At 45.5% G+C, this 27049-nt stretch overlaps 2 protein-coding genes across 4 annotated transcripts in view; one reads left to right on the forward strand and one right to left on the reverse strand.

Annotated features, from left to right (window-relative positions):
• The window catches only part of LOC144822807 (myotubularin-related protein 9-like), a 465914-nt gene that overhangs the window by 190757 nt on the left and 248108 nt on the right, over positions 1–27049 (reverse strand). The gene's annotated exons all lie outside the window — the stretch shown is intronic.
• Positions 7334–27049, forward strand: part of LOC144822809 (protein FAM167B-like) — a 75983-nt gene continuing 56267 nt past the window's right edge. The window contains exon 1 of the mRNA XM_078680722.1: positions 7334–9727. Within this exon, the coding sequence (XP_078536848.1) occupies positions 9266–9727 (462 nt within the window). The 5' untranslated portion in view covers positions 7334–9265. The remainder of the gene's footprint in view (positions 9728–27049) is intronic.

The raw sequence follows: 27049 nt of genomic DNA on the forward strand, positions 1-27049 counted from the left end.
AAATTACAATATTTCTCCTCATTATGGCAGCCTTAGCGAGTCGCAAGACTTTGGCACAAATCCATGTCTTTGTAGATGTGGATGTCCATCAAGATCCATGGGTGGTTGCACGGAAAGGCCCATAAACCACGCATGGAACACCTCTTTGATGCAAAGTAACGCAAGGCAGCACAGTGCACTCCCTTGCATGACTTTTGGTTATAAACAGTGGCCGAAATGGGCTGGATCAGAGGAACACGATGTACACATACTTTTTTATTTTAATAAAAACAGTTCTCCTAATTTTTGTGAATAGACTACCATCCCTGGATGGTTAATGCCGAGACCTGAAATGCGTAAATTGAAGTGTAAGGCAGGGAGTCTCCTGCGCTGGGAAACCAAAGAAGGGTCAGACAGCGAAACAAATTTCTTGCCAGGGTGTCTGCTGCCTGAAAGAAATGTAAATGTGCGCCACCGGTCAATCAGCAAATGTAAAGAGTGCTGGGAAAGCAGTATTGGCTTTAATTAACAGATTCACTTAAACTTCCTGATTACACAGATGTATTCTTTGTGAGTAGTCAGGGCTCGAGTCGGGGTACCACGCGGGTGGAAGACGTCCCCCCACTTATTTTACCGGGAGCTCGATAAATAGAGACAATGGAGCCACACATTCACTCTTTGGCCTCTCTGGGGCGAGATCGGAGCACATTCAGAATGCTGCTCACACGCTTGCTTCTCTGATGCAATCCCATCTAAGGGGTGAGCGAGGGGAGGCAATGAGTCTGATGGTGCAAGCCACCTTTTGTGACGTCACTTCCCATTGTGATGTCAGCGTCCCCCCACTTCTTTTTTTAGGACTTGTGCCCTGTGAGTAGTATTGTACCATCTAAGCTTTGCTATGAAGTGTGTGCCTTTAAAAGACAGTTTAAAAAAAAATGACACTACATACATTCTGGGTATTACTAAAATCTATATTTTGAAGCGCTTTTTATTTTAAACCTTTTCAAGCATTTTGTAGCAGCCTATCTTATAATGTGTGTAATGCAAGTTTAAAATAATTACTTACAGTGTCAAAGTGCTTTCTGACACAGTCTAACCTCATAGAACTAAACATACACATGTCACTATTCTCCACAGCAGCAACTATGTTTCACTTCTGTTGCTCTGTATGTACACACACACACACATACATCTGCAGTACATAAACTAATAGAGCTTTCATAATGTACAATAGTGAATTATTTTATATGTAATTACCTGAAGGTAAAAGACTGAAAAATTTTACTGAATATTTAGTTTTTTTATCCATGCTTCTGACCCGGCCCACATGCTAACTCATCCCACCCTCACAGCATGCAGCATTATAGTTCCCATACTTTTTTATGCACTTGGGCTGCTGGTTAGAAACTAATCGCCGTTTGCGGTGGTTGGTAAATACCATCCTGGATTTTGCGACTGGTCTGCCTTATAAAATAATGCAAACTAGAAGGGAAATCTTTGTAAATCTGGTCCTCCGTGTGTAGATTTATGAGCAGATCTGAAAGGCCCAATCTAATACCTCTGTGGAGATCTAAGGTTGCTAGTGCAGCTGGTCTGTGTACATCTAACAAGGTATCTGTGTAGATCTTGGGGGCCCAGTAAAAGCTCTAGGTAAGAATCAGCGGCCCAATGAGGATGTTTTTGACGACATGTGAAACAGTTCAGGGTGTTTTCTGTAATCATGAGAGGTCTTGCACGAAAGGTCGGGGAAACATTAAGGGGCATATGTGCAAGGAGTTCACACAACACCGCAAGTAAAGTTGCTGCACTGCATTGAGTGAATGGGAGGGAGCAGAACTGCTCCCTATCTACTTACAAATGGCACGGTTCTGCTCTCTCCCTGCGTTGGCACAATTGTGTCTGCCATACGCCAATGCAGGCGCCCTGCCTCCATAGGGTCTGGTAATGAATTGTACTCAGTATAGTTTTTCTGCCTGAAAGTGTCCTTTCCTGCACAAAAACTATGCTTTCAGGCATTTTCAAAGATGAGAAAACAAGGAGAAATTAAAACATTCCTCCTCATTACACTTGCCTCAGGGATGCACACGATTTCTGCACGAATTCATGTCTACAATTCTTTTTTTGTGCAGAATTTTGGTGCAAATCTCTGTGTACAATTCTTTTTTTTGCATCAAAATCCATGGGTGATTGCATGAGAACACCGATGCACCAACCAGGGAACGCCCCTTGATGCAGCTAAAAGCAAGGCACCACACTGTGCTGTCTTGCATTACTTTGGATTACAAACCAATGGCATTTGGGATCTGTACTGGTTTGTGAACCCCAGCAAAAGACTTTGTGTCAGGCTGCATTAAAAAGTAATGCAAGCATGAGACAAACTTTTAGTAAATCTGGGACTAAAAGTTCTAAGCATCTCTGGCCGCTTCTACACCCAGGACACTTCAACTCCTGGTAAAGGGTATTTTAATGTAAATACAATACAGTTACAATAACAGTGAACTGTGCAGAGTTTATAAAGAATGTCAAGGTAGTTGGTGCAGTTCCACGTTATTTCACTAGAGGGCGTTTGATCCCACATCAATTCACCTTAGGACCTCAATAGACACAGAGAGAGAATCCTGAATCCTTTGCAGGTCAGCTTGACAAACACTGTGTTATGATAGAGGTGTTTATAGCACACATCCTCCATTGGTATACCATATTAGAACATTGGAATGTTGGGAGCTCCATTGAAAACAATGGAGTGCTCCGGGCTTATAATGGCTGGTATAAGCCTGGAGCTCCAACATTCCAATGTTTCTTTGTTCACAGCTCTGGCTGGGAACAAAGGCTTCAGGGAACCTGAGGGGATTCCAATCCCCTCACGCTCCCAAAAGGCTTTGTTTTTTTGTTAGAACATTCTGTCCTCTAGTGACAGAATGTTCTAATAGCCTTATAGCCCTTCGTAGATGGGCTATACCGCTATTAAAGTCCCTCTCCCTTGTTAAAGGCCTTCGCCTTCGGCTCGGGGCCTTTAACGCTGGAGAGGGCCTTTAATAGCCGGTATAGCCCTCTACGGCGGGCTATAAGGCTATATTAATGCTTGGACATTCTTCATACATGCATCGTCATTTAGGAAGGAGACACCAGATTTACCTGAGCCACAGACCCTATGTTACTGCTATCCCCTGTGTGCTGCATCTCTCTGAACACAGCCTAGTCTAAGCCACCTTTCATGTTTTGCTTAATCCCTGTTATTGCATAATCGTACATCTCATTTCAACGATCACTTCTCCTTTAAACGTCATACCCCTGAAGCTTAACAATACCTAATCTCCAGTAGCTCATCTATTAATATCACCAAACAATGCACGGATTCACATACCCCAGTTCACACCTAACTCCTGTTACTTTAATCTACCGCATACAAACTGGAGTAAATGCATGGCACACTACAAAACTAATCCCAATAACCAACAGTAACCAAAAACAAAACGAATAAGCCTGGGTTCTTGCGCTATATGCTACCCGGCTTAAAGTGCTACCATGCCACATCAGGGTTAGTAAGTGCTTTATAAATGCAGTTACTGTACAATATATAACCCTCCTGCCTCATACTAATACTAATTCCATAACACTCAGCAGTTTTGCAGTCTATTGTGGTTTTTACAGATTGCCTAATAATTTCCTTATACTCGAATGCACAGAAACGGACAGTGTATCAATTCCTCACAAGGCACCTAAACGCAGAAAAATATTTTACCAAAACGTTTTTTTAAATTAAAGAATTTTTTGTGTGCATGTGTCATGTAATTTCCTTATACTGCTTGAAACTTGCATAAAAACTGATATGGTTATAGGAAACAAGGGAACCCAAAGGTAGTACACTGGGGACCTTGGGCGTTTAACTTATTACAAAAAACAGTGGACCCTAGTAGTTTGGGTGATCAGGGTAAGAATAGACACAAACTGGAATAGTATTTATGTCCTTTGTCATCTCTGGCGATCCCAGCCAGAGATGCCGCGTCCTGCGAATCTGCAACCGGCACAACTCAAGCCGTGATCTGGACAGTCTAATTGACTCAAAAGCTGGATAATCTGAAATACACACTATCATTGGTCCAAATAGATCCACTTCTCTCGACTTGTACTACCTCCGCACCTAAGGATCTGTCTTGCATGAAAGGCAATTGTTTATAATTCCAAGACAAACATGATTTATATATTTGTCCTGAAGATGATGCCATTTATCTTGTTTTTCGGCATCGAAACGTCGTCGACCCAATAGGATCATATGTACTGAATATGCTTGTGAATACTATGTACAATGGTCACTCAAACTACAATCAAGTCTGTTCACTGATTATAAGTATACAGACCGATTTGCTCGTTCTTGCCTATACTTGTTATTTTGTCTTGTTCACTGTGGGTCACAGGCTGTGCCCCCTTGACATTACTTTCTGATTGTGTGCATCACCAAATAAATTCCTGTCCGGCTGGACAAAGGACATAAATACTATTCCAGTTTGTGTCTATTCTTACCCTGACCCCCAAACTACTAGGTCCACTGTTTTTTGTAAAATCTGATATGGGTCATGTCCATCAGCCACTACCGTACCATCCCACAGAATGAAACCATCCTTACCAATGGAACAAGCATGGAATGACTGACGTGACCTGCTACATGCCGCTGGCCAATGGAAGACTTTCATTTAGTCCACCATTGCGGGTCTCAACTAGTGACATACTATGAACCATTCTTGACATCTCACAAAGGCAATCAGATATGGGATGATATTAACAAAGTCCATCCCAGTAGATCTCTGGTCCATATCCCTCTCCAAAGTATGCCTACTCAGGACCATAACTTGGAATACATAACATAGAATGGACAACCCAGTGCTTAACTTGAGCTGGTGGTTTCCGGTGCTCAGCACTGGCACTTAATTGCCAGCAACTGCTCTAGTGACAGTCCACCACATGGCGCGCTGTCTTTTTCACTTTGAGATAAGCACAAATGTGTTTAATAAGTGAAAATACATAAATATAGCCTGAATTGTATCACTTGTAAGAGTGTGATGGTTAGTAGCTGTGTTGGTAGTGCTTAATTTGTAAACAGTTAAGTGCCAGGGCACTTCTCGAAAACCATTGCAACCTCCACCACCCATACCCTGCCAGTGCTAGTAATGGCAGTACCATCAAAAAAACTAACCATCACACTCCTACAACTGTGACAATTCATTCTATTTGAGGCCACACCTGGCTTTAACCCCTTGCATGCTCATGAGGGCCCCCGGCCGTGATGCGTCACGGGGGGTGTGTGTGCGGAGGACGGCCCCCACCGACGGCCCCACCGAATCCCGCCCACTATTCAAATTCCCCGCACAGCACAAAAATTTGCGCCACTTGCAAGGTGGTAATAATGGCATGAGAGGCTGGTATTGCTCATTTTTTAGTGTATATTCACTTAATAAATGGATTTTGGAAAAGGTGATGGACAGAGTTTCTGAATGATGCAGAATACTCTTACCAAGTCAATAGATCATGGTTTTAATCCATCACTGTTTTTTAGCTCACTGCACCATCCCAGCTCAGAACCTGGCTATATGCAAATTAGTCTGTTCCTGTCCCAGTGCATGATGGGAACAGGGCAAACCAAACTACCAAGCCAATTCTTATACTGGGAAGGAAACAAGCTTCCGGGGACCGGTTTCTGGCATCACAGCCTTCTTCGGCCCGGCTTGCTTGAATCCTGATGGTGCAATGAGCAAGGGACTCACGTCTGAGTATACCCTCCCACACATAGTGTGGATAAAATCGATTTTGGAAAAGGTGATGGACAGAGTTTCTGAATGATGCAGAATACTCTTACCAAGTCAATAGATCATGGTTTTAATCCATCACTGTTTTTTAGCTCACTGCACCATCCCAGCTCAGAACCTGGCTATATGCAAATTAGTCTGTTCCTGTCCCAGTGCACTTAATAAACACAGTTGTACTCATCTCCAAATTAAAAAGACAGCTCCTCCATGTGGTCGGCTATCACTAGAGCTGATGCTGACAATTATGTGCTGGTGCAGAGCACCAGAAACCCCGGCACAAATTAAGCAACTTACTTGCTAATATCATTGGCAGTGCTAGCAGGGGCAATGGGTGGTGCAGAGAAGAGCACTGGCACTTACTTCTTTTACTAATAAATCACGAGGCCAACCCAGTGCAGTAACCAGCTCATTGGGCTATAGAAATAAATACCATTAGGTACCTGCAGAGCTGGTCAAAGCCGCCATCTTGCTGAAAACAATAAACTGTGCACCTGTCTCTCACACGTCTGCACGTTTCAATGTAAACTTTAGTAGCCATGAGAAGTGGTAGTACTGTCCTATTACGGAGCTGCCTTGTTCGGAAGTACCGGTTCTGTCCCATTTTGAAGGTTTTGCTGCCTCGTGGGGAAAATGGTGGTAACTTCCCGTTACAAGCACTGCAGCCTCGAAGAGCGCTGTCGCTAGAGCCCTAATGAAATTGCAGAAGGGCTTCAGAGAAGTGCCAGTACGATTCCATTAAAAATGAAGCACCAGTGCTCAGAAGTGCTGATACCTTCCCATTACAAGTGCTGTATCCCTGCTGAAGAGTGTCAGTACTGCCCATCCCAAGAGCTGCAGACCAGCTGAGAAGCACCAGTGCCTTCCAGTATAAAGTTGTAGCAGCCCTGCACAGAAGTGCCGGCACTGTCCTGTTAAATGTGTAGCAGCCACGCTCAAAGTACAAGGCCTATCCCCAATCGGTGCAAGAGTATAGAAGAGAAGCACGGGCACCTGTAAGAGCCCTGTAGGGAAGACCTGGCGCGCTCCCAATCAAAGTGTATCAGTCCGCACAAGTGCTGCACTGTCCTACTAAAGTAAGCTGATCTTAAAGTGCTGCCCTGTCTACTAAAAGTAAAGTTGGTCTGTTAGTGCTGGCAATTTCCTACTAGAAGTAAAGCTGATCTTATAGTCAGGGCCACTGCAATTATGCGGCAGGAGAGGGACAAATTATGAGGCTGAGTTGAGTAAATTGTGTGGCAAGAAAAGCAAAACTATGCAGCATAATGCATAGCATAATGCAGCACATTATGTTGAGTTGATCTGTTAGAGTGCTTTCACTGTCCCGCTAAAAATGAAACTGAATTTAAAGTGCTGACACTGTCGTACTAAAATAAACTGTGCTCTGTCCTGCTGATAGTGTTCCCAGAAGCCTGCCTTTTGACCCGGGTCCAGGGAGTGCCCTGCCCTGCAATTGTCCGTTTCTATACATACGCTATGGAGGGGAGGGGCCAGGTGGTGACACATGTGACTTCACTTTTCGACACACTTCCCTTCCCTCGCTCCTAGTGTTTCCCGTACTGGGGAGCTGGGAGGCTCCCGTGCTCTGTGCCAGAGCTCGCGACAAGCCTTCCTCGGGGAAGCAGCCGTTCTGAGCAGACCACCAGCAGCAGCCTCGTGTGCACACGGGAGGCCTAGTGCACTCGCCAAGGAATGTGCACGATCGCCGGCAGCGTCCGAGGAATCAACAGTGACGCGGGTCATAAACGCATTATCATCACAAACGGGCATCGACAGCTTCCCGTCGACCAGCAGCATACGTGTTTCATCCCACTGACTTCATTTATAGGACCTTCAGCTTCATAAAGATCACCGGTAAATGCGTGGGCCCCCAGCGGCTTTTTGGGGCAGCAGGTGAATTTGTATCATCCCAAGCGGCTTCCTGCGAAATACTGGCGCGAATGTGTGACAATTCCTGTCCATCGTCACTCCATCTGGTCGATTTTCAGCAGAGCTGTGCGCATCACACGCAGCTCCAGCCCAACTCCGGTGGATATGCGTGACCACTGCAGCTAGCTCCCAGAGGCGCCTTACAGCTCAGCAGTGCACTTTGTGCACACGCACACGGCGACTCGTTGAGGCACTGCAATACCCGGCCGTTCAGATACTTTCTCGGATTCACACTCGCTCCACAGACCTGCATTCGAGGATGCACCAGGCACAGGTGCACACCGCAAAGACTTGTATGTGAAAGCACCACAGAACCGCTCACTCGCGCACACCAGTCTGCACGTGAACTCATATTAGACGGGCACATGGTGTGCACACCACACTGAAGCTTGCACACATGCTTAATGCACAACGAGGCAGCACTTAAGTGCCCACCTTATTTCCTCGCGTGCACGTAGCCACCCGTAGCTTGGAATACACAACGTGAAATTGTCTGCGAGACAAGTAATTATCTGTCTCACAAATTATTTATCTATATACTGCCTTAGCACACCCTAGCAAACAGAGCCTGTTTCAAAACCGCGTCCCTCGAGCGTTAGTTTTATTGCAGGAATCCTGGCTATAGCATCCTTTGGATTGAATATTTTCCAAATTGATCTGTGCACATTTCTTACATGCTTGCTTGTAGTTTTGCACGTATCTGTGAATAGGGTTTCTTGCATGTGGTGATTAGAATTCCCCGCATACTTGCAGTGCACACGTTTTATTGCATGCAACCTCGTTTACATTTTCTTCCTTCTTCGCGTGTGTAGAACCTCTGTTTATGCCATACACGCTTCAGTAAAACATACACTGCCCATTCACACCGACGCACTGTCCCTTGCACACGCTGGCTCGTTCCGGTGACCTTCCCGCGCACTCAGCGGAGGCTGGTCTAGCTCGCATTAGCAAACAACCTCCTCCATGCTCGCTGTTGCACACACATTTTATCACTTTAACGCTTGCCTATCGCCTTAGTGCTCACTTCTGTACAAATGCTTCTGCAATTTCACTCTGAAAGGACCCCTCTCGCACCTCCACTGGTGTTGACCCTGTATACACTGTTACTTTTGCATGGTAATTGTTGCACCACACACTCAAAACCCGTCTAACACAAACCCTCTGCATTCACCTTGCGCGGACCTTCTGGCAAGGTCACTCATGTACTGACCCATTTGCACGCTCAGTGTGCACAGAATATATTTGCGGAGGAATTCTTTCTGGGGTTCTCTTGCCCGTGTATCCGTGCACAGATAGGTTTCAGCCATTATTGTAGAGTTCCGGGTGCACTTTCACTTGCACACAGACCCTCTTGCACTGTCACTCGTAGTGCACAGATCCTGGTGCACAGTCCTTCCCACAGTTTGTCTGGCAGACTAACTTTTCTCAGACGTCCTTGGTAGACCCTCACTCACACTCATTCTTGCAGAGTTGCACTAGCACGCTCGGTCACAGATCCACTCGTGCACAGAGCTCTTGTGAACACTCGCACGCGCGACCTTGGTGAGCGCTCACTGAAGATGTCCTTCGACGGGTGGAAGTTCAAGGAGCTGGGCGAGGAGGCCTCCTCGTGTGATGCTGACCTGGACTCGGTGAAGGCCCTGACGGCGAAGCTGAAGCTGCAGACGCGCCGGCCCTCCTACCTGGAGTGGAAGGAACAGGTGCAGCGCCAGCCCTGGAGGGCCCCCGAGGGGTCCCCACCGTTCAAGGCCGTGGCCCGAGGGCGCGGCGAGGAAGCCACGAGCCCGTCCCGGAGCGGCCCAAGGAAGGCGCCGGGGCCCGAGGCAGGGGGCGCCCGTCAGCCGCCCAGAGGCCCCAGGAGGGCGCCGGTGCACGAGCTGGTGGAAGGAGAGCCCGAGGGGGAGGGGGTGACCCCACCGCGCCCCCGCCGAGCCCCCACACAGGCGGAGGACGTGCCACTGACGAACACCCGGGGCTTCGCCACCCTGGGCCAGGCGCTGGAGTGGCTCCGGCAAGAGCTGGTGAGTTCTGTGCACCCCCAGATATCACAGGGTCGGGAGCAAACATCACGGGTGCTGCTATTAGACTTTTGTCTGTTTGTGTATCTAGATGCATTCATTTGCAGAATATACATAGACGCACGGAGTGTAAAATACTGAGTATTTACATTTATTAACATTGTTGAGTGGGAGAGCGAAAGCCTGGAGTAGCTGATATTGCACTCACCCCTCAACAATAGTAATATATCGCATATTATGTGACACGGTATGAAGTGTTATCTCATGCGGTTGTGCTGTTCTGTGTTCATGATTTTACATCACTGTAGTAATATGTCGATGCAATTCTATTTAGTATATGTGGATTAAATATCGTGTCATCGGGCCACATTTATTTAATCTTGCTTGGCATAAAATAGTGTGGATGCAGACACAGAATAACACTAGTGTAGTATGCCATTTATTGTTACTTTAACTAATGAGCAAATTTGTATGAATTCCCGCACAGGGGTTCAAAGTTAAGAGCCGAGGGACAGGGCAAACCCGTGACTTCCTATTTTAACTTCCATAGGACATTTTGTTTACAACAATATCAACAACCAGTGAATGCCTTAATGCCAAAGTTCGCATGAATATAGATCTTTTCACACAACGTGTGCTTTTTTAAGTTTTGTTATAAATCTGTTCAGTAGTTTATGAGATATTAAGGTTTGAAAAAGGTGCCACGTGGGCCTGAAATGTTTAACACTTTTGTATATTTTGAAAGTTGGAAAAGCATTTGTTGATTTGCTTTTAACTTGACCACCATTTGATGAATATAACATAAATGTGTTGGGCTCTTAGTATGTTAAACGTACTCTTGGCAATTTTAAGTTCATGCACATCCATTAAGCGAGTCTTTTTCATAATACCCATTGGCAAAGCCAATATGTCTCAACTATAAGACCTATTGGTGTTACCAGTTTTTTTTTTTTTTAGTTATGCTGAGCAGCATTGTGCTGCTGTATAGTATGGCTTAAAAAAGAAGGCGTATGATGCAGCCGCTTAGTCGTGTAGACACGCACATGTTTTCAACACACATGCGCACGCCTACAACATGACATGGATTTTTAATAAATTGATTTTTAAATTTACGATCGATTCATTTTTTTTTAAAGTAGTGTTAATGTGCTTTTTATAAAAACGCAGCACAAATGTACTTTAAAAAAACTTAAAACGGATGAGCAAATTGTAGATTGGGGACAGTGTGGGAGTGGGGGAAAGCAACACGGGGCAGGGAGAAAAGCAGCATGAGGGAGACTCGGGCAAAAAGAGAGCAACATGGCTCGTGGGGGGAGCACACAGGCGAGAGAGTGCAACACAAGTGTAGGGTGTAAGAGAAGCACATGGGCGAGAGAAAGAGAGAGAAATTTAGGGGGTAGAAAAGCACATGAGGGAGACAGCTGGAAAAGACATGACATGCACCCTCATAGAGTACTTAAACAAAAAGAAACAAGCATTAGAAATGCAATCGGGCTCGGATTTATTTGAGTTTGAGCTAATGGCATTGTAAATGCCAATGTATTGTTGCTATGTGTTATGGAGTGTGTTCATGTGGTGTGTACTGCCAGTGATCTCCTTGTGAGTGTGAGAATATTGCACCGTTACTGCCTGTGATGTCCTTCTTGTGAGTGTGAGAAGCTTGCACCTCTGCTGCCTGTGGTCTCCTTGTGAGTGTAAGAAGCTTGCACTGCTGCTGCCTGTGATGTCGTTCTTGTGAGTGGGAGAAGCTTGCACCTCAGCTGCCTGTGGTCTCCTTGTGAGTGTAAGAAGCTTGCACAGCTGCTGCCTGTGATGTCCTACTCACTACTCTACTCTACTCACTACTCTGCACTCACTACTCACTACTCTACTCACTACTCTAATCACTACTCTGCACTCACTACTCACTACTCTACTCACTACTCTACTCACTACTCTACTCACAACTCTGCACTCACTACTCTGCACTCACTACTCACTACTCTACTCACTACTCACTACTCTGCACTCACTACTCACTACTCTACTCACTACTCTACTCACTACTCTACTCACTACTCTACTCACTACTCACTACTCTACTTTCTACTCACTACTCTACTCACTACTCACTACTCTACTCACTACTCACTACTCTGCACTCACTACTCACTACTCTGCACTCACTACTCTACTCACTACTCACTACTCTCCACTCACTACTCTACTCACTACTCTACTTTCTACTCACTACTCTACTCACTACTCTACTCACTACTCACTACTCTACTCACTACTCACTACTCTACTCACTACTCTACTCACTACTCTACTCACTACTCACTACTCTACTCACTACTCACTACTCTGCACTCACTACTCACTACTCTGCACTCACTACTCTACTCACTACTCACTACTCTCCACTCACTACTCTACTCACTACTCTACTTTCTACTCACTACTCTACTCACTACTCTACTCACTACTCACTACTCTACTCACTTCTCTACTCACTACTCTGCACTCACTACGTTACTCACTACTCTACTCTACTCACCTCACTACTCTACTCACTACTCTACTCACTACTCTACTCCCTACTCACGACTCTGCACTCACTACTCACTACTCTACTCACTACTCTACTCACTACTCTACTCACTACTCTGCACTCACTACTCTACTCACTACTCTACTCACTACTCATTACTCTACTCACTACTCTACTCACTACTCTACTCACTACTCTACTCACTACTCTACTCACTACTCACTACTCTGCACTCACTACTCACTACTCTGCTCACTACTCACTACTCTACTCACTACTCACTACTCTCCACTCACTACTCTACTCACTACTCACTACTCTACTCACTACTTTCTACTCACTACTCACTACTCTACTCACTACTCTACTCACTACTTTCTACTCACGACTCACTACTCTACTCACTACTCACTACTCACTACTCTGCACTCACTACTCACTACTCTGCTCACTACTCTACTCACTACTCTCCACTCACTACTCTACTCACTACTCACTACTCTACTCACTACTTTCTACTCACTACTCTACTCACTACTCACTACTCTACTCACTACTCACTACTCTACTCACTACTCTACTCACTACTCACTTCTATACTCACTACTCTGCACTCACTACTTTACTCACTACTCTACTCACCTCACTACTCTACTCACTACTCTACTCACTACTGACTACTCTACTCACTACTCACTACTCTGCACTCACTACTCACTACTCTGCACTCACTACTCACTACTCTGCACTCACTACTCTACTCACTACTCACTACTCTATTCACTACTCACTACTCTGCACTCACTACTCACTACTCTGCACTCACTACTCACTACTCTGCACTCACTACTCTACTCACTACGCTACTCACTACTCTACTCACTACTCACTACTCTACTCACTACTCACTACCCTACTCACTACTCACTACTCTACTCACTACTCACTACTCTCCACTCACTACTCTACTCACTACTCTACTTTGTACTCACTACTCTACTCACTACTCTACTCACTACTCACTACTCTACTCACTACTCACTACTCTACTCACTACTCTACTCACTACTCTACTCACTACTCACTACTCTACTCACTACTCACTACTCTACTCACTACTCACTACTCTGCACTCACTACTCACTACTCTGCACTCACTACTCTACTCACTACTCACTACTCTCCACTCACTACTCTACTCACTACTCTACTTTCTACTCACTACTCTACTCACTACTCTACTCACTACTCACTACTCTACTCACTTCTCTACTCACTACTCTGCACTCACTACGTTACTCACTACTCTACTCTACTCACCTCACTACTCTACTCACTACTCTACTCACCTCCCTACTCACTACTCTGCACTCACTACTCACTACTCTACTCACTACTCTACTCACTACTCTACTCACTACTCTGCACTCACTACTCACTACTCTACTCACTACTCTACTCACTACTCATTACTCTACTCACTACTCTACTCACTACTCTACTCACTACTCTACTCACTACTCTACTCACTACTCACTACTCTGCACTCACTACTCACTACTCTGCTCACTACTCACTACTCTACTCACTACTCACTACTCTCCACTCACTACTCTACTCACTACTCACTACTCTACTCACTACTTTCTACTCACTACTCACTACTCTACTCACTACTCTACTCACTACTTTCTACTCACGACTCACTACTCTACTCACTACTCACTACTCACTACTCTGCACTCACTACTCACTACTCTGCTCACTACTCTACTCACTACTCTCCACTCACTACTCTACTCACTACTCACTACTCTACTCACTACTTTCTACTCACTACTCTACTCACTACTCACTACTCTACTCACTACTCACTACTCTACTCACTACTCTACTCACTACTCACTTCTATACTCACTACTCTGCACTCACTACTTTACTCACTACTCTACTCACCTCACTACTCTACTCACTACTCTACTCACTACTGACTACTCTACTCACTACTCACTACTCTGCACTCACTACTCACTACTCTGCACTCACTACTCACTACTCTGCACTCACTACTCTACTCACTACTCTACTCACTACTCACTACTCTATTCACTACTCACTACTCTGCACTCACTACTCACTACTCTGCACTCACTACTCACTACTCTGCACTCACTACTCTACTCACTACGCTACTCACTACTCTACTCACTACTCACTACTCTACTCACTACTCACTACCCTACTCACTACTCACTACTCTACTCACTACTCACTACTCACTACTCTGCACTCACTACTCTACTCACTACTCTACTCACTACTCACTACTCACTTCTCTACTCACTACTCTGCACTCACTACTCTACTCACTACTCACTACTCACTTCTCTACTCACTACTCTGCACTCACTACTCTACTCACTACTCACTACTCTGCACTCACTACTCACTACTCTACTCACTACTCACTACTCACTACTCTGCACTCACTAATCACTACTCTACTCACTACTCACTACTCACTACTCTGCACTCACTACTCACTACTCTACTCACTACTCTCCACTCACTACTCTACTCACTACTTTCTACTCACTACTCTACTCACTACTCACTACTCTGCACTCACTACTTTACTCACTACTCTACTCACTACTCACTACTCTACTCACTACTCACTACTCTGCACTCACTACTTTACTCACTACTCTACTCACTACTCTACTCACTACTCTACTCACTACTCTGCACTCACTACTTTACTCACTACTCTACTCTACTCACTACTCTACTCACTACTTTACTCACTACTCTACTCTACTCACTACTCTACTCACTACTCTACTCACTACTCACTACTCTACTCACTACTCACTACTCTACTCACTACTCTACTCACTACTCTACCCACTACTCACTACTCTACTCACTACTCACTACTCTGCCCTCACTACTCTGCCCTCACTACTCTGCACTCTGCCCTCACTACTCTGCACTCTGCCCTCACTACTCTGCACTCTGCCCTCACTACTCTGCCCTCACTACTCTGCCCTCACTACTCTGCCCTCACTACTCTGCCCTCCCTACTCTGCCCTCACTACTCTGCACTCTGCCCTCACTACTCTGCACTCTGCCCTCACTACTCTGCCCTCACTACTCTGCCCTCACTACTCTGCCCTCACTACTCTGCCCTCACTACTCTGCACTCACTACTCTGCACTCTGCCCTAACTACTCTGCCCTCACTACTCTGCCCTCACTACTCTGCCCTCACTACTCTGCCCTCCCTACTCTGCCCTCCCTACTCTGCCCTCACTACTCTGCCCTCACTACTCTGCCCTCTCTACTCTGCCCTCACTACTCTGCACTCTGCCCTCACTACTCTGCCCTCACTACTCTGCCCTCACTACTCTGCACTCCCTGCTCTGCACTCCCTGCTCTGCACTCCCTACTCTGCACTCACTACTCTGCCCTCACTACTCTGCCCTCACTACTCTGCCCTCACTACTCCGCCCTCACTACTCTGCCCTCACTACTCTGCCCTCCCTACTCTGCCCTCACTACTCTGCCCTCACTACTCTGCCCTCACTACTCTGCACTCTGCCCTCACTACTCTGCCCTCACTACTCTGCCCTCACTACTCTGCACTCCCTACTCTGCACTCCCTACTCTGCACTCCCTACTCTGCACTCCCTACTCTGCCCTCACTACTCTGCCCTCACTACTCTGCCCTCACTACTCTGCCCTCACTACTCTGCCCTCACTACTCTGCACCCTGCCCTCACTACTCTGCCCTCCCTACTCTGCCCTCCCTACTCTGCCCTCACTACTCTGCCCTCACTACTCTGCACTCTGCCCTCACTACTCTGCCCTCACTACTCTGCACTCCCTGCTCTGCACTCCCTGCTCTGCACTCCCTACTCTGCCCTCTCTACTCTGCCCTCAGTACTCTGCCCTCACTACTCTGCCCTCCCTACTCTGCCCTCCCTACTCTGTACTCACTACTCTGCCCTCACTACTCTGCCCTCACTACTCTACACTCTGCCCTCACTTCTCTGCCCTCACTACTGTGTGTGTGTGAAATACGTACGCAAAAATCAACTCAAGGTGATGGCAAATAAAACACGCCACAATCTACATAGGTGTTTTTGTTTATTGCGAAAATCTCTGTTAAACTCTAACATATTGAAGGGAGGAGAAAACAGCTACGGAAATCACTCCTCGCAGAGAAGAGGCAAATGTTCGTGCAACAACAGAAATATCTTTTCAGAAATCTTGAAAGACTGCGCACTTTTATTTTAGAAGACACGCGGATTGGCGAGGCAAGGGTGCTTGTATGCGAGGTATCTTAAAAAATACTGTGACTGCCCTTGAAGCTACAGGAAACTTCTTTCCATTATCTCCGCCGTGAACGTGGCACTCTGACAGCTCCTAATTAAAATGAATGGACTGCCGTGCGCGAAAGGTAAATGTTAAACGCGCGCATGATACATGCAATGCAATGGTGAACGCGCTCGCACCATCTGGATTGCATTACACGGGCACTCTGACAGCTCCTAATTAAGATTAATAAGTCTGCGGTGCGCGAAACCGCCGAAAATATGCCAAATCGGGCACGCGTAAATTACATATAGCCTATCACGTCAAGGCTACTAAATAGACAGCACAGCGAAGACGAATCACTAGGCAGATGCCATAAAAAACTAATGAATGTGCCAGCCGGACCCCTTTTAGAATTCTTTTTTTTTCTAAATGCATAAGAGCTCGGAAGCTCCGCCCCCACTTCGTGGTGACGTAGGCCCGAGCCCTAAAAAATAGTTCCCTAAAAGCAAGCAGTGGAAGCATGGAAGTCATCCAATCAGAGCGTCAGTAAAGAAGAGGAACAAACACAAGATTGACAGGCCGGGACATGAAAAGCCATCAAATAAGAAGCACACAAATGGAAGTGACAATAAAGCCAACCATTGGTAATCAGAGAGCGGGCTGCAAGCTTCCAGTGTTTACTTGGTAAGTTCACATTATATATATATATATATATATATATATATATACACACTGGCGGTCATCAGTAGGAAGTCATGGTTAGGACCTAGTTTCCATTGGAAAAGTGTTTTTTTCAAGATTCAAGATTTCTTTATTTCGGTTAATAAAAACCATAAAAGCAATGCAGAATTCATTGTTACACATGTTAAAATTATAAATATTGTGCACATGATTACAATTCAAGTTTTACAAGATAAAATGATTAAAATCTTGGTATAAAGACAGAGTAAAATGGGTATCATAAATCCATAATCCAACCACAATTTCAGACAGTCCACGGTACATCATTAAAAATAAGTTTGGTTTTTGGGCGATTTCACCCTACAAATGAGTTCAGCTAGGGGAGTCTCAATTTGTTTAGGCGTGCTGCCGCTACCAAAAAACTGGCTACACTGTAGGTGACCTGGACAGAATCAAGCATTTGCAGGTGTAGGAGGGCAGGCCTCACCTGAACAAATTTTAATTCCTTCAGGATTGGATTTAAATTTTTTTTACGGACCACCGAGTAGTGCTCACAGAACATCACTAGATGAAGTGTGTCCTGTATGGAAAAATGATCACAGGTACATGGTGGAGCATCTTCTGGAGTCCCCCATTTAGGATAAATACCCAACGTAAGGTGAATGAGATTAAACCTGAATCTAACCAGAAGGAAGCGATGGTAGGGCTTAGTCACATACTTCAAGTACGGTTCCATAACTGGGGAGATTGCCAGGCCATAAATTTATCTCACTGTGGGTTTCCTGAGTTCAACCTCCTCCCTCTCTAACTCCAACAAATTGCGAAAGTTATGCTTGACCCACCCTACATCCTCATTCCTTAGGCCCTGTGGTGATAGATACATTTCCGGACGCCCTACCCTATCGCATGCCGCTCTAACATACGAGAGCCAGGGTATTCTATCCCCCTTGTCTAGGGCCACACAGTCCTTGAGTATCAGATGGTTTAACGTAATCTCCTCATTCAACCATGTTTTGACCCATCGTAACAGCGGGGCCATTTTCAGATGGTCAGAAACATACCCCAAGCCCACTTCACAGTGAATCGAATATGTGGGGGATGATTGTGGGAGTGACAAGAGTGATCTGATGAACTTATTTTCTACGATTTGGATCCCGGGTGATGGCACATAGCCCCAGATGTCAGACCCATATGAGGCAATTGCCACACACTTTGATTTATAGATCCTAATCATAGCCTCCATGGGTCTTGCTCCCAGTCTCTTGGAGAAGTTCAAGAGAGCTGTGGTAGATCTTGCAACCACATTGCTCTTAAGCTTCAACTGGGGACCCCAGTTCCCCCTTTCATCAAATACAACTCCCAAATAACAGAAAAAAGGCACCCTTGAAATTTCTGTACCGTTACATGTGAAGGTTTTAACCTTCATGTTCTTTTTGCGTGTTCCGGTCACCATTACATGGGATTTTGAGGTATTAATTTTTAAGTCCAGGGCTTCCATAAAAGTACCGAAGTGATCTAACAATCTCTGCAGCCCCATGCCTGTACGTGCAAGTAGGACGGCATCGCCGCGTACAGGAGGACCGGGATGCCCGACCCGCCCATACGCGGAACGTCCAACGTGGCCAGGTCTAGTGATTCGGCCAGGGCGTTAATGTAGATCGTAAATAGAAGAGGGGCCAGAATGCAGCCTTGTCTTACCCCTCTTCCCGATCTGAATTGCTCAGTACACCTGCCATCCCTTGTTACCCTAACAGAAGCCGACAGGTTCTGGTGGAGATCACTTAAAAAATTAACCAAGGAGGCGTCTAGACCCATATCCCGCAAAATAAACCAAAGTTTTGAACGATTGACTAAATCAAATGCAGAAGATAGGTCCATGAAACCCAAATATAAAAGACCCTCCTTCACCACTGTGTATTTACTAATAATAAAGTGCAGATTTAAACATTGATCCATAGTCCCCCTGTGAGCTCTAAAACCATACTGGAGGTTAGAGAGGACCCCACTCCCCTCAAGCCAATCCCCCAGTCTCTGTAGGATGACTCTGCCCAGAATCTTAACGGCAGAGTCCAGCAGGGAGATCGGCCTATAGCAAGCGGGGTCCCCTCTATTCCCCTTCTTAAAAATGGGAACAATGATGGAGGATGACCAGGAAGATGGAAAACCTGCAGTGGGTATTGCGTTAAAAACATTAGTTAAAATTTTGGACCAAAATTGTGGGTACAGGATATACAAATCTGCGGGGACCCCATCCAGTCCCGGGGCCTTATGTTTACTTGTGTCTTTTATCGCCTTTTCCACCTCAGAAGTATTAAACTTAATGGGCATAGTGTTTCGGACCACAACAGTGTCAGGGGGAGTTAAGGCCCCATTCTCTGTGTCATAGATGCTTTTAAAGTGCTCAAGCCAGCTCTCATCAGCGATTACACAGTCCATGTCCGATTTCCCATCCTCTGTGAAAAACGACTGATTGATAATGGCCCAGAATTTCTTGCTACCCCTTAAAACATCTGTGGATTGCAGACTATCCCAGGCCTCTTCCTTAATTTGGTGCTTGCGTGTTGCAAGTGCCAATTTATATTCCTTACGGAGGTTCGCCACTAATGGTTTATTCCTGGGTCTGTGTTTCAGTGCTTTAAGTAAGGCACCGTGGGCGAGTGAACACTTTTTGTCGAACCATTTATGGACCCTCCCACAGTGTGCACTGTCACCGGACTCCAGATTCTTAGAAATCTGTAAGCAAACCTCAACATAAGCAGCCACAACCTCGGCCCCTGATGAAGTAACATCTAAGCAGACGGCCATTCTAGCCTCGGTTTCCTGTGCGAGTTCCTCAAAAAAGGCCTCTGGAATGACCTTCTCCCACTTAATCCGCCTACCCTGATCCCTGGTTAGCAGGTGCCTTGGTGCCTCAACTCCTAGATCCCTCCCAGACATAAAGCTACCGAGGTCCACTACCAACAGAACCGGGTTGTGGTCACTAAAAATTGTGGTCACTACCCTATAAACCAGGGTTTTAGCCAACACCCCAGGAGATGGAAAAATATAATCGATAATGGTATTAGCACCCCTACCTATAAATGTTGGTGCTCTGACCTCATCTTTGCCTAAGCCTGGTTCAAGTAAATTTAAGTTGGAGAGGAGACTCTCGAGGGCATCTCCCTCCTTGCTATGCTCAAAATGGGGCATCCCCTCCCCAGGCGATCCTCCATATCCGTCATTGTAACAATCCCTCAAACAGGGATGAATGTTAAAATCTCCCAGGTGAACCATCTCTGGGACAGAAATGCAATCATGTTTATAGACTGACAAGAAATGTTCCAGGGTAATCAAATGCTCATTCCCAGATGAGCCCTCCCTAGAATTATAAAAATTAATGAATAAAAATTTCTGATGGTCCGAGATGGACCATTCAATTATAAGTTAGTTTCTGGGAGCAGATTCTACTTTCTTAAAAACCCCTACCAGATTTAGTGAAAACAGGGTGAGCAGACCCCCTTTGGGTCTTCCCACTATTCCAGGCAATGCTGGGGTAGAGAAGCTGAGATAACCATCCAATGTAAAACTGGACGATACATCCCAGCTCTCTTGGAAAGCCAGTATATCATACTGTTTGACAAACTCCTGCCAGATAGGATCCGAGGCTTTAGAACTAACTCCCGCCACATTCCAGGTGAGAATTTTACATCGAGGCCTCTGTAGACTAGGCTCCTCCCTATCCTCAGCTAAAGTATCGAGCAGTCAATCGTTCGTCTCTATTGAAGTCAAGGGGGAGAAACGATTGGTGAGACTAATGGCTACTGGGTAGGGACCATCCTGTGACACAGGGCCAACTGAGCTAGAAGAATCTCTAACCACCCCTCCAGGCAGCTCTCGACTGGATCTTTGTTGTACGATGTTAAAACGCTGCTGGTAAGATGGGCGTGAGGTGACACAGACGGGCCCCTCCCGACGAGTCGCCAGAGGTTTGCCAAAAGGTCTTGTTGACCTACACGGGGGATAAAAGAAGCCCAGAGGGAGCGGTCTAATGCCATCATTTGACAAATCTGAGGCATCCCAGAGCAACCTATGTACACTGTCATAGTTGTTAAAATTTACCACAAGGCAGTCCCCTGGGATAGTTTTTGGATGGTACCCCACCCAGCTCACTCTCCTTGCCGCGATAACAGTGCGTGTAATGTCTGTACCTCCACTGCTGAACTCTGCGCAGTATTCCCTAGCCAAAGCCATCAAATCATTACTTGTTTCCCCTTCACCGGCCCTTATTGGTGACATCCCTGTAAAAACCGCCACCAAAGGAGCCGCCTCTGGGGGCAGATGCAAACATTTTGCTCTATAAGGAGCCCCACTAGATTCTTGATTGTTGATGTGTAAGCCAGACCTAGTGTGTCTGGGCCCCTCCACAAAACCCCCATGAACCTGGGTACTCTCACTCAAAATTTCCCTATGATTGTTTACAGTATTACCACCTGGGTTACTAGTATAACCAGGTGGATAGTTAACCAACTTCTCGTTATGACTTGAGTATTGTTTGAGAAGGGTATCAATTTTCTTACACTTAGCCAATAGACCCGCTACACATTCATTTAAAGTGTCCACTATATCCTTTGCTACTGCTTCCAGAGCTGGTTCAAGTCTTTTTATAAACATTTCTTCCACAATGTCACAAACATGGTCCCTTAGGGTAGCAGCTTGGTGGGTAGATTTTCCATGAGCAGATTTCCTCTTGGCACCCTTTGCATTAGATCTTCGTCTGCGCATGGTCATGAGCGAGGGGGCCAACGGGGTTGCGACCTTACTAGGAGGATGTGGAGGTGGTGGACTTACAGGAACGATCAGCGGGGCTGCTGGGCGGGGGGTATTTATAGTGACAATAGTAGGTTCCAATGGTATGCACTGTACATGTTCAGGGATAGGTCTATGGTCTGTAACAGAGATATTATTGGTAGGTTCGAGGCCAAGTTCCTTTTCAGCATGAGCTATTTCCTTCGTCAAAACCCCCACCGCAGAAGTCAAATATGATATAATGGAATCAGATTTCCGGGAAATCTTGGCAACCATACCTTCCTGGTCGCCCCAACATGTCTGTTTTCTCTTCCCCATGGTGGGAGTTGGAGGGGTGACCCAACCTCTGCTGGCCCCTGATGGCCACAGATGGCCCGCCCTCTGCCCGGGCTCAGCCCGGCGTCGCCCGTGCGCGTCCCGCGATGCGGAGGGCTGTGCAGGCTTAATAACGCCTCTTGGCGCTGCTGGCTGCATGCGTGTTGGCGTCACGCCGCTGGGGCTGCCGGGAGTTGTGGTCCCGGGGCGGCGACGACGCTGAAGACTGCTTCCCGATGACTCTCGGCAGTGGCGGCGTCCGGGGCAATAGGTAAGCCCCCCAAGTTGATTTTGACCCCCGCTCCACCGAGGGCTGTGCAGGCTTAATAACGCCTCCTGGCGCTGCTGGCTGCGTGCGTGTTGGCGTCGCGCCGCTGGGGCTGCTGGGAGTTGTGGTCCTGGGGCGGCGATGACGCTGAAGACTGCTTCCCGATGACTCTCGGCAGTGGCGGCGTCCGGGGAAATAGGTAAGCCCCCCAAGTTGATTTTGACCCCCGCTCCACCGAGGGATGTGCAGGCTTAATAACGCCTCCTGGCGCTGCTGGCTGCGTGCGTTTGGCGTTGCGCCGCTGGGGCTGCTGGGAGTTGTGGTCCCGGGGCGGCGACGACGCTGAAGACTGCTTCCCGATGACTCTCGGCAGTGGCGGCGTCCAGGGCAATAGGTAAGCCCCCCAAGTGTTTTTTGTTTTCCCAATAACTTTGGTGCTATTTGACGAATCTTCATTACATTTTCAAAAGTAGTACAACGGTTACGCTGCTATGTTGAAAGTTCCAGGGTAATTTGTCAAGCGGGGGCCAAGAAAAAGGGGGTCCCAAAACACGTTTCCTCCATGCAATATCCCATAGGGATTTTAAACACGACTACAGCCTGAACTGCTGGACGGAATTATACCAAATTTGGCAGAAAGGTAGCTCTTGGTCCAGAAAGGGACCTTTTTGTAAATTGATGTAAATCTGTTCAGTAGTTTCTGAGCTATTTAAGGAAATCCAAATTTGTACATATATGGATGCGAACCCTCCGGATCAAGTGCTGTAATCTTATTGGCTGCCAATACTTCAAGTAAGAAGTGTTGGCAGCCATCTTGCGACTTGGCTCCAGCCGAATACCAGAAAAAACTTTTAATAAAAGAAAAAGGGGCAGGGTAGGAACACCCTGACCCTATAGCCCTGGTTGTGTGTGTGTGAGTGGGTGTATGAGAGATTGTATAGTGGTGTGAGGGTGTGTGTGAGTGGTTGTGTGGATAAACTCATCAGTGATATTACTCACCATGTCATGAGTGATGTAATATTTGAGGTCATAAGCAGTGCATTAGGGAGCCTAAGTTATAGTTAGCTCAGCTAACTATAATTGGTGAATTTCTATGATTTTGTACCAGTAAAATTTATGCCTCACTATAACGTCCCTATAACCTCTGTTTTTCCAGTGAATATATATATTCATATATATCCACGAGGGTATACAACCTTTACAACGCAACTTTTACAACGCACTACCATTACAACGAAACTTTTACAACGCAACATTTACAACGCATGACACTACAACGCACACCACTACAACGCATGTCATTACAACGCAGTCATTACAACGCATACCATTACAACGCATAGCATTACAACACATAGTACCCCTACACTATTCAACACTTACCCTACTGTTGCACCCCCTGGAGTTAGAATAGTAATTTTTACCCCTACACTATCCAACACTTACCCTACTGTTGCACCCCCCGGAGTTAGAATAGTAATTATTACCCCTACACTATCCAATACTTACCTTACATGCAAAGTAATGTTATGCGTTGTAATGGTATGCGTTGTAAAGGTAGTATGCGATGTAATGGAATGTGTTGTAAAAGTAGTTTTTAAAAATTCGTTGTAAATGCATGCGTTGTAATGGAATGCGTTGTAATGGATGTTGCGTTGTAAAAAATGCATTGTAAAGGTAGGCGTTGTAAAAGTATGCGTTGTAACGTCATACATCCATCAACGAGCAATCACTCACCTCCAACTGGACTGAAGCAGATACCTCAGGCAGTTTAAATTCTTTATTGTTCGTCTGCCATACGTGTTTCGACCACCTGTTGCGGCCTTAGTCACATGACATGTTCACATACTGACAACACTTTTACCTGATCCAGTTCATAGATATGGAGGCAAGACTCATGTCCCATTTCATTGAGGAGGCGCATAAATTAGATAAAACATAATCAAATAACATTGCTGTTGCTGTGGATCCGGGTCACTTTGGCTTAAGCTACCAATAATTTAATGAGTGTTCATTGCCTTAATTTTGTGGTCACTCTATATGCACCATTGAAATTACTACCAACTCTGTTGTATAATAGAAGTTTCTACCATATTTCACTTTTGCCCAGAAAGCCTAGCTGTTCCGTATCATCCCAACGGCACAGCGTTCATACTTATTCATTTTAGAATACACAACTTGTGCTTCAAAATACAATACAAAGTTCTCAAAAGATTCTATTGCCGCTTTCAACGATGGGCTGAATATACTCACTGGGCATTGTGTTACTCGTAACATTGTTTCATTGTGTGTTGGTTCAATATAAACCCCAAGTGGGTAATCACTCAAACATAATCAAATATTGGCATATTCTGATGCCAGCTATTTGCATTTCAACATGCAAGGTGCAGAGCTGTGTTGTCACAACAATTGAACCAGACTCATAACTGAATATTCTCACACTAGTGCATCTTAGTTCACATACTTTAACATATGTGATATTTGTCAAGTGTCACACATTACTGTGACAGTAAAAAATTCATTTTGTGGTGGCGAAAACGCCAGAAAAGAAAAAAAGGAAAAAGATAAAAGGAAAAGAAAAGAAAACGAGAATCTGGCCTAAGTGGACATTTGCACAGGCAACATGATTTATTTACATGATTGGAGGCCGGAGCGTAACTCTTCATCACAGTTAAGTCCATTTGGTGTCTTACACATGAGACTTAATATATATGTCATCTTGAGTTCTCTCAGTGCCCAAACACAGTCGCCACCTCTCCTGTTTAGGGGCACCACATCAATCACAAGTTATATTTATGTGGAGTCTCTCAGGATCGGGGCATATTTTGCCAATAAAAAAAAAAATTGGTCTCAAGGTGAGGTCTTTCTGGGTCCTCCTCTAGTGGGCTAAGGAGTGAGTGGTATCCCTACTCTTTTATATTATTTTTCCTTTTTTACATCAGGACAGGGGACTAAGTTGCAGAGTCCTAGAATGGCTGCTAGCAACATTTTTCTCATGTTGCTGGCAGCCAATCAGAGTGCTTACTCCTGCAGGAGTCTGAAACCCACAGAAGCAAGATGGCCCAAGAAAAATAAAACCCCCATGCTGAATCGAAAAAGTCAATTTTTAAATTAATGCACCAGCGAGAGTCTCTCGTGGAACCAATCGTTAAGAAAAACAATTATATTTTATACTTAATTTCTCAAAAACTACTTAATGGATTTTCACCAAATCACAAAAATCACAATCTGGGAACCAAAATCTAGTTTCCTGCCAAATTTGGTGTAAATCCGTATAGCAGTTTTTGTGGTATCTGTCTTAAGAAGTTTTGGGACCCCCCCTTTTCTTCTCAGCCCCCGCTTGATGGATCACACTGAAACTTTCCATGCATTAACTAGCCAAACCGTAGCATCTGCTTGGAAAGATTTGTCGAAATCCACCAAATGATGACAAAGAACGCTGACCTAACTATAACTACCCATGGGAAACTGAACTACATTCTGTAATTGGAGCCGTAAGAGAAGGTTTTCTTTTGGGGGCAGGCAATCAGAGCCTCCAGGTCAGTGACCTCCACTTGTAGTCGAGACCTCGAAGCTCCTTTTCCAAAGAGAAGCCTTTATGTTTTTAAATTCCATTTTGGACAGTCCAAAGATCAGCTCATGGACTAAAACGACAAAGACATAGATAAGTATTAACCATTTAAGTACCACTCTGCATCTTTTTTAAGCGTCCGTTTCTCAAAAACCAATGAGCAAATTTACATCAACAAAAAAAGCATACTTTCTGATTAAAGTTCTACTCCCATGCCAAGGTTTGTGTAAATCCTTTCAGGAGTTTTGGCTGTAGTTGTGACACAAAGTTCCATTGTGTTTCCCTACAATGGGAAAGGTCATTGTTTGACCTCATTTCCCCTTTAACTTTTTCCGTTGCAGGGAACTCCATGAAATTTGGCATGCAGGACCTTAACTAGCTGTCCGAAGCGCATGCCAGGTTTGGTGCAGATCCATCCATGGGCGGCAAAGGTAGAGGAAAATCAAAAAATGCTTTTTCAATGGCAAGTGCGGCTGATTCATAAATACACAGTAGCAACTGCCACTGTATCATATATAAAACATGTCTGTGTGTTGTTTTGTACAAAACACAGTTGTATAAAACCGAAATTTAACAGCGAACCATGACATTTGGAAAATATTTCATGGTCCCCTGTGAAATAATGATAGCCCAAACAACTCTGCAGAACATTATATTTAAGAAGGGTAAATATTTGATTGGGAAACAACTCTACTTCTTTTGCATGCCGAGAGCTCCAGTCCTGCAGCACATTCCCGTCATGACTTGATCCACAAACACCTTGTGAGCCGTGATGCTGCATGAAAACACCCTCACTACACCAGTGGCTCCATTATGACCTCTGCCAGGTAAACAAAAGGGTAAACTAAAC

The sequence above is a fragment of the Lissotriton helveticus genome, chromosome 3_1 (assembly GCF_964261635.1).
Source record: "Lissotriton helveticus chromosome 3_1, aLisHel1.1, whole genome shotgun sequence".
NCBI lineage: Eukaryota > Metazoa > Chordata > Amphibia > Caudata > Salamandridae > Lissotriton > Lissotriton helveticus.